Source organism: Cryptomeria japonica, chromosome 11 (assembly GCF_030272615.1).
Source record: "Cryptomeria japonica chromosome 11, Sugi_1.0, whole genome shotgun sequence".
Taxonomy (NCBI): Eukaryota; Viridiplantae; Streptophyta; class Pinopsida; order Cupressales; family Cupressaceae; genus Cryptomeria; species Cryptomeria japonica.
In genome coordinates this window covers 24,031,295-24,043,350 of record NC_081415.1, presented here as the reverse complement: position 1 = coordinate 24,043,350, position 12,056 = coordinate 24,031,295, and the positions used below count along the sequence as shown (strand labels likewise).

At 40.7% G+C, this 12,056-nt stretch overlaps 1 protein-coding gene across 1 annotated transcript in view; it reads left to right on the top strand.

Moving 5' to 3' along the window:
* The window catches only part of LOC131859994 (DAR GTPase 3, chloroplastic-like), a 52,747-nt gene that overhangs the window by 16,313 nt on the left and 24,378 nt on the right, over nucleotides 1-12,056 (top strand). Inside the window, exons 2-5 of the mRNA XM_059214329.1 lie at nucleotides 5,157-5,306; nucleotides 5,427-5,543; nucleotides 5,742-5,885; nucleotides 6,056-6,142. Of these exons, the coding sequence (XP_059070312.1) occupies nucleotides 5,157-5,306; nucleotides 5,427-5,543; nucleotides 5,742-5,885; nucleotides 6,056-6,142 (498 nt within the window). The remainder of the gene's footprint in view (nucleotides 1-5,156; nucleotides 5,307-5,426; nucleotides 5,544-5,741; nucleotides 5,886-6,055; nucleotides 6,143-12,056) is intronic.

Below are 12,056 nucleotides of genomic sequence, written 5' to 3'. Positions count from 1 at the left end.
GGAGTCCTACTAGGCTGGGTCTCACCATCAGGTTGAACAATTCAACACCAACTCAGTGCGATCTTCTAAGGGATGTTTCAAATATGTCCAAATCGTACACCACCAAATATTGATCACCATTCAAGATAATGTGTGAACAACAAAGGTGTTATGACTCGGGATTAAGCTCGTTCTATGCCAGTTGACCACGCAAGGCGCTCTTACAGTCAACAAAAGGCTAGTGGTTTGGACTAGGTAGATTCCACGTGAGTGCATTCAATAACTTCTTTCATTCAATTTAATTACCTATCATCTAAAATGAAGATTCAACAAGAGACCATGCATATTGCAAAGAAACAACACACTTCACCATAACTTCAATGAAAATGGAGTTTATTTACAATCAATGGCAACAATTTCTTGCCTTGTCCTCCTAATCTACTCTAATTGCTATTCTATCAGCTGACTATTCACTATTTCTAACTATTTACCGACTATTAACCTTTACAAATGAGGAGCCAGAGCTTTATATAGAGAACCCTTTACAAACAGACGACTTTGATTGACTTAGAACCAATGGCTAGATTACAAGATAGAAACCCTAATTAGGGTTTGTTACAACAAACTTCCTTAGCCAATTAGAAAATTACATTCCAAGGGTGAGGACCAATAAGAAGCAGGGGTAGGTACATCGAAATTTGTGCTGCCTCCGATAAATTAGGTACATTGAATCTGGTCATGCTGAGGTGGACCAATCCGACTGGAAGAATGATGGCTGGGATGCCACCTTGTCTAACGCTTGTGACTGTGTTGATCCTCTTCAGTCTTTTGACATGATGAATGATGTACTTCCTTTGTTTGACCAGGCTTCCTTATTGTTAAGTCTTTCTCCTCTGGTAGCACACCTCGGCCTGGAAGTGTTAGCAAAGCCCTTTCTTTGTCATCCTGTGAAAGAATGAAGTCTTGAGGTTAACTCGAACTCCTTGAACACCCCTAGTCTTCTAATGCTTCAAAGCACCTTGAGTCTTCCCTTTTGCCTGTGGAACGTCCTTGATGACGATGGATTGGAAGAGGCCATCCTTGCCTTGGCCTGGTCTTCTTCATCTGCAAAATAAACCAAAAGATGATTAAGGACACATAATAAATTCATTCTAACATAGCATTTTCTACCTTAAATCATCAACAAGAAGACATCAAAATGAAGTTTGCTCAAAATCCTCTCTAGGGACAGGCCCTATTAGAATTTCGCTTCGGACCCTCTGGAAGGGTCAGGAGCGAAATTTGCATTCCTGGCCAATTTAGACCTCATTTCATCATTTCATAATCTTAGGCCTAGCCTTCAAACCTCTTCTCATCATAATCTCACAACTAGCCCTTTTCCTAGCTCAAACAAGGTGAAAAATAGGAGTTTCAAAGGATTTCGCCCTGGACCCTCTGGAAGGGTCAGGAGCGAAATTTGCATTTTAGGACAAAATCTTCACAACTTGTGACCACAAATTGCTGAAATGCATGTCTAAGGATCCCTTTAATCTCAACCAACATCAAGCTCGATGCAAAATTGGAGAAAAAAGGAGTTTTTGAGGATTTTGCTCTGGACCCTTTGGAAGGGTTAGGAGCAAAATTCTAGTTTAGGCTCAAGTTCTATCACTCCTCCACTCCGAAATGTCTTCCAAGGCAAGCATACACTAATATTCTCTCCACCAAGGCCTGGGAATCCATCTCCTGGTCTTCATTATGAGCAATCTAGGTGATATTGAGAATTTCGTTATGGATCCTTTGGAAGGGTCAAGAGCGAAATTCAAGTTTTTAGCTCAAAATCCTTACCTCTTGGACTCATAACCTATTCAAACACATGCCTATGGCCATATTTAAGTCCAATTCACCTTGATTACTGTCCTGGCCTAGCACAAACTTGAAGGAAAAATGTCATTTTGAGAATTTCGCTCTGGACCCTTTGGAAGGGTCAGGAGCGAAATTCAAGTTTTTCACTTGATATTTCATTTCCTTCACTCCAATCTATCTTGCAAGGCTAAATAAAATCATTCCATCATCAACCACGCCCTAAGAATCAAAGTCTTGGCCTCATACAAGGGAAAAAATAGTTGATTTGAAGAATTTCACTCTGGACCCTTTGGAAGGGTCAGGAGCGAATTTCATTCCTAGCTTGTCTTCCCTCACTCAATTCCATTCTTCTCACTTTGTCTCCCCTTGCCTCCCTCATTTGGATCCATCTCTCAACTTGACAACATTTGCTTGATCTTCAAAAGGCTTGAAAAGGAAAATTCGTTCAAAAACCTAGCCAGGGACAAGACCTATCTAGAATTTCGCTCTGGACCCTTTGGAAGGGTCAGGAGCGAAATTCATGTCTTAGCTCAAAATTTACACTTCTGATGATCAAAAATCATTCAAAGGAAATCCAAAGAGATTTTCTCACCTTGGTCTAGGCCTGACTTCACACAAATTTTGGAGAAAAAGATGGTTTTAGGGTTCTTCGCTCTGGACCCTTTGGAAGGGTCAGGAGCGAAAATCTTGTTTTGAGCTCATTTCTCCATCCTCTCAACCTCAATCAACTTCAAAAGGCAAAGATACACTTCTTCACACCCATCCAAGCTATAAAAACCCAAAGTTTGACTTGACCTGCAAGGAAAAAAGGTGATTTTAGAAATTTCGCTCTAGACCCTTTGGAAGGATCAGGAGCGAAAATCTTGGTTTAGCTCAATTCCTTCAAATTCATGGATAAATAGAAACTCAAAGTCATTTCTAGGGACATCTCCAATCTCAATTCATCTTGATCTATACTTGCCTTGACACAAAATTGGGAAAAAAGGTGGTTTAGTGAAATTTCGCTCTGGACCCTTTGGAAGGGTTAGGAGTGATTTTCCTTTTCTAGGACAAAATCTCCACCTTTCATTGCTTTCAAAAATTCCCTAAAGCAAGAACATTTCCATCTTTCTTCCAACATGCCTTGGATACTAAGAATTTGATCAAACAAGGAAGAAAATGAGGTCTATTGAGATTTTCGCTTTGGACCCTTTGGAAGGGTCAGGAGCGAAAATCTTGTTTTGAGCTTGATTCTTGATTCTTCCAACTCTAATATTCTCTGGGAGGCAAACATACATCACTCTCCTTGCATCCACACCAAGGTCCTGACCTTACCTAAGGAGAAAATGAGTGTTTTCAAGAATTTCGCTCGACCCTTTGGAAGGGTCAGGAGCGAAAATCTTGTTTTAAGCTAAAACTCTTCATCTCTCCCAACTCTAATCACTCCCTAAGGCTATAACATGTCAAACACCTCCAAACATGGCTTAAAAACTAAGAAGTTGGTCTGGACAAAGAAGATTGGCTCATCATTGTCGGATCAAATGCATCAACCACAACTAATTTCTAGTGCCTTCTCATAAAACAGGGCGCTAGGTGGATTATATTATTTATGATGATGAATTAACAGGTGATCCTGACTGGAAAGCTTGTTCATGGTGAGGCAATGTACTCAAATGTCTTTGTATGCCCATATTTGAAAAATATAGACCCCAAGGTTGTAAAAGGGCTTTTAATTTCCCTGGAAAATAGAAAGATTGGAGGTGTTACCCCTATTTTAAAAAGTAGGGGGTAAGTGGTGGTCAAATTTTGAACGAACAATGATCTCATATCTCTCAGGTTAGGGATTTCATTTTTTTTGAAGAGGGGTAAATGTTTTTTACAAGAGCTATGAACCGTTGAGGTCACAAATGGGGGACCTCATCCCCATTTAAACATTCAACTATAGTACCCTTGCGGGGTTTGAAACTTGATGACAAGAACAGCAACACCACAACTTAAACATCACGACATGCCAATGTTGGCAGGCTGGGGATTCTGTCTAATGGTCTGATTAAAAATCTTTCTCAATATTAAATCTTACATTTGCAATTTATCTTTAGTTACATATGAAATTTTTAATAGAATAGTATTTGTAGTGCAGACCTATATCTGCTTGCTTTCTCTTGGGACCTGAATATTGTTTTATGGATTTTGTTGCTTATTTCTTCCAAATTAGCATTTAAAATTTAGATTATTTTAATTTATTGCATTTATTTTTTTCAGAGTTACCCGGGGACGCGTCCCCGACCTGAAAACCCTCGTCCTCGTCCCGGGGACGTTTCGGGGACTTGGTGACGACCAGGGGACGTTTCCCCCCGTCCCCAAATTGCCCTATTTTTTGAGGGGACGTCCCCAAAACAGGGGGACGCCTGCCCTAGCTCTGGGGGACGTTCGTACGTCCCGGGGATGGCTGGGGACGGCTGGGACGTCCCCAATCCGTCCCGGGGACGGCCAGACGTCCCCCATTCTAAGGCCCTTAAAAAATATTAAAAAAATTTAAAAAGTTGTATTTTCAATGTTTTATTTAAATTTTCTAATATAGGCCCCTTATTAATTCAAATTGTTATTAAAAATTAAAAAAATAAAAGATAACATTAATTAAATTTTAAATTTATTAATTTAATTCATAATTTTGACAATGAAACTATATGGCAGCAGTGTAGCCTTTGGGCATTTTGACATAGAGATTAGAAAATTGCCAAGCTCGGCGAGTCAATAGAAAAATAACACCCAACGCCTTTATTAAAGTATAAGTTTTTTTGGCCTCGCGGAGCGCTACAGGGAGCACACAAGGGGCGCTGCCCCTTGACCCCACCTTGGGGCACTGCCCCCAAACCCCCATTGAAAAATATGGGGGGAAACTGTGTCGATCGAAGTAGGGAAAATTTAACCTCCGAGTCTATTGATATGCATATTGACAGTGTGAATGAATTGAAATTCTGATTTATGAATGCATAATTGCATATTGTGTATTGAGTATTAACACTGTTGTCTGTTCAGAATTTACATTCTAAAATGTTTTCAACTTTTCATAGTATCATACACATGCTATATCCATGTTTTATTGTTTTCATATGAATATAATGTATGTATGCATGCTTTATCCATGTTTTCATATGAACATTTAGAATTTTGAAATTTTCCTATATATTTGAAATTTTTCCTATATTTTATATAGCCGTCCCCTTTGCCGTCCCCCGTCATCCCCAAATTTGGCAAAAAAATTTGCCGCCGTCCCCTGCCGTCCCCATCCTGGAAACTCGAGGTAACTTTGATTTTTTTATGTTCAAAGAATTGCATTGAAAATTAAAGTTTAAATCTACCGTCAGCCTGGAGGAAGGGTCCCAAGCTTGTCATCAGAAGACTCAAAAGTTTCTACAAATGGAAATCGTATTCTTAAGTCAGATATTGAACTGCCAGACTTCGATCTGGATATCAATCGCTGGCTAAGGTCATCACGAGTTCAGGTAGAGCTATCATAACAAGACTTACAACATGGCACAAATGATGTCAATGGTCTTACTTTGTAGGTTCCATGAGTGGATTTCATTGAAATAAACTCAACTAACATGACTCTAACCTGACAGTGGTACCCAGGTCATATTGCGCAAGCAGAGAGAGAACTAAAGCAACAGCTAAAGTTGATGGATGTTGTCATAGAAGCACGTGATGCAAGGATACCTATGGCAACTGGACATCCAGAGGTGAAGTCTATTTCTTAGACTTGGATTGGCATGCCAGTAGTCAGTTAACAAGTATGGCTGCGTAGGCATTTCAATCTCCAAAAGGTTTAAATTCTTAATTTAGGAAATCAATTTGGTTGGTATTTGTTTAAAATAACGCATAGAATAACACATAGATCATTCCTTCGATGCAGACTAATAAAATTTCAATCTGGACAGATGGACTTATGGATTGGTGATAAGAAGAAAATTTTAGTTTTAAATAAAGTAGACATGATCTCAACCGAAGACAAGAATAAATGGGCTACATATTTCTCTAAACAGGGGATAACAGTAGTCCTTGCAAATGGTCAGCTTGGAATGGTAAGTGATCTAACTTTTACTATAATGTACTTATGCTGGTCAATTCTTTGCACTCTACAACATTTGGCAATATAATTATACGATTTAATTAAACTCTCTCTTCATTAGTGTGGCTTCTAGACCTGTGTACTTTATATTTTAAATGTATCTGAAAACATGGAAGAGTGCAGGGGACATTGAAGTTGGCAAGAGTTGCAAAATCATTAGCTAACAATTTTAATGCCAAGAGGAGGGCTAAACGACTTCTTCCTCGTGCGGTAGGGACTTACCAATCTTTAAGTGATTATGTTTTATCTTTCATCTCTTTGGGTGCATTCTTTTGTTTTTTTTGCTCTATTTATTTACAATCAATTGCAAGCATGTGCAATGAAATGTATGAAGGAATTGGAATTACACTTTACATATTGAAACCTTTCTCAAAATAATTGCTACCTTGGATGGAGCATAAACATGTTTTGGTGAATCACCATTTATGGAGGTTGGGGTTGAATTACTCATTTGACAATTTCATTGTTGAACTTGAGAAAAAATTGGATTTAAGTGAGACATAAACTTACATTTAGAGAGTACAGAATATAGCAATGTTCTACAAAGTTTCTTGACAAGGGGACGAGGGAACGTGGAGACGGGTTTTGGGGACAAGGTCACCAAGGGTCTAAATTTGGGGATGGTGAGGGAATGGGTGGGGATGGCGGCAGAGTAGTGGTGGGGGAGCGGTGCTGATATAAAAATAGAATTCAATTGAAACCTCCAAGGCAAAATCTGCAAAATAACACCTCTATGGTTGCCCCATGAAAGGCCAACTAGTTTTCACGAAGTTAAAGGTTGCAATCAGCATAGTTACCAAGAGACCCGTCTCCTACCCCCTAAGACGCATCTCGGAGACGAAGACGCATCTCCAATACAGGAGACGTCTCTGGAAACTTGCCGACACATAGCATGCTTTTGGCTGCCATCTCTAAAGTCTCCCAACTAGAAATTGATGTTTCCCACCCGAAAACTTAGGGCAAAATGCAATGAAAGGCAAAAAAAAGAAGGCAAAGAAATAAAATAAGCCTGCAGCAAAACAAAGTCATAGGGAAATAACTAATAAGGAAACCACGTTGCAGGAAGACAAAAATCCACATAAAGTTATAGTGATCTTAATCTTCTTGAACTCTTCCAGAACGTAAGAGGTCAATCTTTTCAATTCCTCCCTGGGAGGATTATCTTGTTGTCTCTTTTCTGCAGGTTTAGCGGATGGTTGGACTCGTTCACTCTGAGGAGCAACTGCTTGTTTGTACTCTAGCGAATCCCTCAGCGGACCATGAACATTGCTAGCGTTGGGATTTGGAGGGATAGAAGATGTGAGCGGCTCATAGTTCCGATAATTTCTCTGATACGCCCTTGGAGCGGCATTTCTATTTGTTTGTTGAAATGCTTGAACCTCGCCAACCGCTTCCACTAGAACACTATTATTTAACGAAGGGAAAATGTATCCATATTTGACCTGAGGTTTGTCAGGCGAGACTTTTGATGATCCTTGATATCCTGGGGCCTCCACAGGGCCATTTGCTGACGCTGGTGGGAATTTGTAAGATCCTTGTGGTGGCGTATAGTCTTCAAATTCAAGTGGAAATCTGAAATCCTCTAGAATAAGGGCTTGGTCATATCTTTACGTCGGGACTATCTCATATCCCGTTGTTGGAGGATTTTCAGGACCTTCAGAATTCTTCATTTCCTAGTGGAAAATATCAGCAGCTACTTGAAATTCATGACACTGCAGCTTAGAATGCTGACTTGTATTGTGCAGCCTACACCAAGTTGACAAGGCGACTTTTGCGAGGAATACTTTATCCACCGGTCTATTGTCGAAGGGTGGCGGATTGTCCAGCGGCGAAGGCACACCCCCATTATTTGGCGTTGTGTTCCATGCTTTCTTATGGAACCTTGATTATTATTGTTATTTTGAAAACCATGATTGTTGTTTTGATGCCCGGTACTATGTCCTTGATGGTTTGGAGGGTTATTATGATACCCTCTGTTGCCTCCTTGGTATCGCTGATAATTTCTCTGCACGCTTTGCATCTGATTATTCTGATTTCTAAGGTAAGTCACTTCAGTAGACAGCTTTTTCACTTGCTCAATCAGTTCTTTCATATCATCCCTTTCTTCTTGAGTTCTGGATGGAGTGGTTGTGTTTTGTAGATAGACTGGCTGTGATGCCGGGGCTTGTGACATTGGGGCCCCTAGATGAGGCACTAACTGATTCGCTGGCGCAGGAACTGGATTGATAGCAGGGAGATAATTTGCTACACCAACTTGTGGATTATAAGGCATCGTTCCTGCAGCAGTCGCCGGTGATCGTAGGCTAATCTTGAAAGCTTCATCATAGGCCGGCTTCAAATCAGCGGGGTTGGTTTGCTGGAAAAACATAGAGGTGAAACAGTCCAGTGTAGCATAGTATATATTTCTGACTGCTTCATCATTCACATTGTAAGGCGAGCGTAGCCTGGAGTAAGCTCTCTGGAATTTGTTGTTAAAGGCACCAATTGGCTCCCGTTCTTGTCTTCTTACTTCGATAAATTATCGATACACTTTTGTTGGGGAGACCGGCAATCTGAACTTCGCCAAGAATGTGTCTTTCATTTGTTGCCAAGTCCCAACAGAATCCACTGGCAGGTTGATGTACCAATAGAATGCCTTTTCGCCCAAAGAATATGGAAATAGTCGGCAGGCGACATCCTCGTGCTGGATATCTCTATTCTGGAGAGTATCTTCAAATACTTTAATATGTTCTTCAGTAGTATGATTGACATCATTAATGTAGAACTTGGTGCAGAAATGCTCTGGATTATTTGGCATGTCATGATATGTGGCAAAAGAAGCGAGTGGTGAGGCATTCACAGGGCGCCAATTCTGTCCTGGGGCTTGTTGTTGTTGTTGTTGTTGCTGGTGTGCCATTGCAGGTATCGGCTGCTGCTGAACAACTGGTGGTCTTGGTGCTTGAATGAATCCTTGTTGAATACCCACACCAGCTACTCTTAGTATCGTCCGTTGTGATGGTGGGGTCTGGAACAAACGGGTAAGATCTTCGACACTTGGTGAACCTTTACTTGAGGATGCGGTTTCCTTCTTCCCACGTCTTGGCTTGAATGTAAGCTCTTGGAATTCCTTTGCTCTTGGGGTAGATCGCAGAATCCTTTGATGTCTTTCTGGTGAGAATGAATTAATACGCTCTAGCTTCTTGGATCACCGAAGGTGCGGAGCGCGTGGAGGAAGTGGAAACCTTTGGTTGAGCAAATCTCTTTCAATCTCAACAGCAATCTCAATAGCCTTTTCTCATTCTCCTTGCAACACCAGCCGAATTTCATTGTACTGTTCTTCGCTTGTGCTTATCTTCTGAGCAAAATCAGCTATGTCGGCAATGATATCCTCCTGATGATCGTGAAATCCCAAACCAGGCTGCAAAACAGCAGGTGAACTTCTAGTGCCAGGTAGCACCATCTTGAGTCATAACTTCTTCTTTGAGCAATAAAATTTCTTCTTCAAATGAAATCAGCCCTCCTAGCGCCAATTCTGTTGACGTGTGGGAGGAGGGTAAAAAAAAAAAGGCTTGAGATTACCTCCTCAAATATGAATCGACACAATCTCGAACTATTCACGTTCAGCCCTCCTTCTAGCACCAATTTTGTTGACGTGTTTTTTATGACCGCATCTAACACAGAATAAAGTCACCAACGGTCACCTTATCCTCTCTTGATCAAGATTAGTCTGTATGCTAGGATTACTTAAAGTTCAAACGGCTAATTTCCAAGGTTCCTTCAGTGCGTGGATGTGACTCAGTTGTTTGATGGGTTTGCCAATAACCCAAGGGGCCTTACATATGTTGAAGAAAACTTATGCAAGCTCAAAGATTTTTTTTGTACGGATGATTTTGCAGTGAAAGCTCTAATTTTGAATCTTTTGAATTATGCAGAAAGTAAATAAGAATAGGGTAGAGGAAAACTAGGCTAAGGCTAACTTAATCCTAAGAACAGGAGACGGGATTACTTATGCAAAATCAAACCACTCTTCGCTTCGCCAACAGAGCACAACTACACGAAGGCGGTGCAATCTTCAAAGGGTGCGTGGAGGCTTTTCAGATCATCAATACAGACTATCAGATCAAACAATCTTTACTAACAACCAAAGTTAAACACATACACATCAACAGGTCAGGGTAACTTTGCACAGCTTACAACAATCAGCTACACACCAAAAGTATGAGCTCGGATTCTGCAACAAGTTCTCCTATCAAATCCAGTTCTTCTAACAACATATAAGCAAATCTAATCTACTTGAAGATAATGAGACCATGCGAGCTCCAAAACAACACAAGAACACACCAACCATGGAACAATGTATTAAGTGTTTGTTTCAAATAAACTCTTAGCAACAATCTCTGACGATAGTCTCTCCTCCTTTACAAATGAGGGGGTGCCCTTATATAGGCCTCAAACCATGATTACATGCAAAACCCTAATTAGGGTTTGCCCTAAAGATTCCCCACTCAAGGTGCAACAAGGTGGGAATCGGCAATTAATAACCCATTATGACCATCTACAATTAATTTAAAGAGCCTAAAATAGCGCCCACTAGCACATTAAATGTGCCCCATGATGTTGATTATGCCCAGAATATAACCGCCACCCTCATAAATTCCCATCATTCTCCAAGTGATGGCGACGTGCACAAAGAATATGTCATTAAACCAAAGTTCCTAGACTCGGACTCGGCTCAGACTCGGCAAGGCCGACTCGACTCGTGACTCGGCTATGACTCGGCAATGACTCGGCAAAATTAAAAAAACCTTGAAATTAAGAGATTTTTAACAATTTAAAACTTGTTTCATGCACCCATTATTGAATAAAGCCCAATTATAATGTGTGCTAGCTTGTTATGCCATGAAAGGCATGCTGGTAGAGTATCTACTTGTTTGGGGCTTCTGTTTAGTATTTTCTTTGGCCAAATTGAAATTTTGGGAGCACCAACATGAGGCATCATGAACATCTTCACTTGGAAACTGTAAGGAATGCTTGTGTATGGTAGCATTAAATAGTGTGCTTTTTGAACTTAGGTTTTACCTTGGGACTATAGTTGACCTTGGTCTTTCTTGGACCTCTTAGTTTCTAGGCTATATATATGTTGGATGGAAGAGGGAATTGTGAGGCCAGAAGGGTTTGAAATATGCTCCTCAGAGACATGTCCCTTGCCAAAAATAACCTTGTGCCCCATGGGGGGATTTTTTGGCATGTGGGGATAGGTAGGAAATATCCCCAACTCACCCCCTTTTTTCAAAATTTTAAGAAACATCCCTGTTGTGAGGTACTCACACATCGCCCCATTGCAAATGAAGACCCCCACTTTTTGCTTTCTAGGGTTAGCTCTTTTAGTTTTGTTGTTGGTTGTTTTAGTGTCTTAGCCTTTGCATTGAAGGGATTGAGTTTCTCAAAGGTCATCAAATCAGCTGGATCTCCTCAAGGTGGAGTGAAGGAGGTTAGGTCAGTTGAGTGATTAGGGGTTATTTAGATCATTCCTAGGGTTTTTGTGTACTATCTGGTCACGCTTCAAGTTGCTAAATCAAACCTTGGTTGAATGCATAGTGTCCTCCTAGGTCCCATCCCTTACATCAAGGTCAGAGTGAACTCGCCTTAAAAGTCTGGAATGTCATCCTGATCCTGAAATGGCCTGAAATTTGACTAAGTCTGGAAATTTGAAGGATCCTCCAAAAACTAGATTTTGCATTATAACTCATGGAGGTCCGAAACCACTCTCAAACATCTTGACAATATATATGGAATATAACTTAAAGTATAAGAAAGAGAAAAGACATAAGGAAATGTCACTTATACTTAAATGTTATATTCCATATATGAATCCTGACGAAGACGATAATTTGTCAAACAAGTCAAAACATTGACCTGTGGTGGCCGAGTTTTGGAGCTTGGACTCGGCGAGTTTTGCCATAACTCGCCTGACTCGCGAGTTAGGCGAGTTATGGTCAAAACTCGCGGAGTCCGAGTCCCGAGTCAGCAAAACTCGCCGAGCTTGGCTCGACTCGCCAACTCGGCAAACTCGCCTGACTCTCGGCGAGTTTGGGAACTCTGCATTAAACCATAATGAGAAGGCGACATGCAAGAAGATTCCTTA